The sequence below is a fragment of the Sycon ciliatum genome, chromosome 3, assembly GCF_964019385.1.
Source record: "Sycon ciliatum chromosome 3, ocSycCili1.1, whole genome shotgun sequence".
Classification (NCBI taxonomy): Eukaryota; Metazoa; Porifera; class Calcarea; order Leucosolenida; family Sycettidae; genus Sycon; species Sycon ciliatum.
Genome location: NC_088645.1, coordinates 29886326 through 29887281, shown reverse-complemented (window position 1 = coordinate 29887281; position 956 = coordinate 29886326). Strand labels below are relative to the sequence as shown.

Genomic DNA, 956 nt, shown 5'->3' with positions numbered 1-956 from the left:
ATGCACCACGAATTCTCCATCCTTAATTTGCTGCATTTCCTGGACGACTACTTGTGCGCGAGCGTGGGCCAGGCAGTGGCGAATCGGCAGCTGGCCATTCTTCTCCGTGCATTCTCATACCTCGGAGTCCCGCTCGCGCCTGCTAAGGTGGAAGGCCCGTCTCGAACCCTGACATTCCTGGGCATTATCCTGGATTGTGAGAAGATGGAAGCCCGGCTCCCGGACGACAAATTGGCTGACATCAAGCGCCTGTTGACTGCAGCGGGCATCAACCCCACCCTGTCTCAGCGCGAACTCGAATCTCTTCTGGGGAGCTCTCCTTCGCTGCAAGAGTCATCGTACCCTGCCGGACGTTTATGCGGCGCCTGTGGTCTATTTGCAGTCGCTACCAGCAGCCTCACTACCGCATCAGTCTGACTACCGAGTGCCAGGAAGATATCCAATGGTGGCTACGGCTCCTGGAACAATGGAACGGAAAGTCATTCTTCCTGTTCCCAGATTGGACACCATCTCCAGACTTGGAGCTGTTCACTGATGCCAGTGGCACCCTGGGCTGGGGCGCATTCAACAGCGGCCGCTGGCTTCAAGGGACCTGGTCTCCTGAGCAACTCGCTCACAGCATTGAGTGGAAGGAGCTCTACGCGTTGGTCACAGCGTACTGCACATGGGGCAAGGAATGGCGCCAGCTTCGTATCACAATGCACTGTGACAACAAAGCTGTGGTAGATTGCATCCGCTCCGGCACATCCAAGTCACCGCCAGTGATGACCCTGATCAGGGGGCTGTTCTTTGTGTGCGCCCGCTTCAATTTCAACGTCACTGCTGCTCACATTGCTGGCCAGTCTAACTGCATTGCCGATTCGCTGTCTTGTTTCCGCATGGAGGAATTCCGGCGTCTCGCCCCAGCTGCTCAAGCACAACCAGAAGAAGCAGTGCTGCCATTCCAGTCGATGTAA

The 956-nt window shown here is 56.4% G+C and overlaps 1 protein-coding gene across 1 annotated transcript; it reads left to right on the top strand.

The window, feature by feature from the left end:
- Positions 1-956, top strand: LOC135812989 (uncharacterized). The gene is made up of 2 exons (XM_065326208.1): positions 1-338; positions 383-956. Exons 1-2 carry the CDS (start codon positions 1-3, stop codon positions 954-956), a joined length of 912 nt encoding a protein of 303 aa, XP_065182280.1.

What these genes read in the sequence shown, in the direction of transcription:
- LOC135812989 (XM_065326208.1), top strand. Translation starts at nt 1, where the DNA reads ATGCACCACGAATTCTCCATCCTTAATTTGCTGCATTTCCTGGACGAC. An exon ending in CCTTCGCTGCAAGAGTCATC is followed by an intron (nt 339 to 382) that starts GTACCCTGCCGG and finishes GTCTATTTGCAG; the next exon opens with TCGCTACCAGCAGCCTCACT.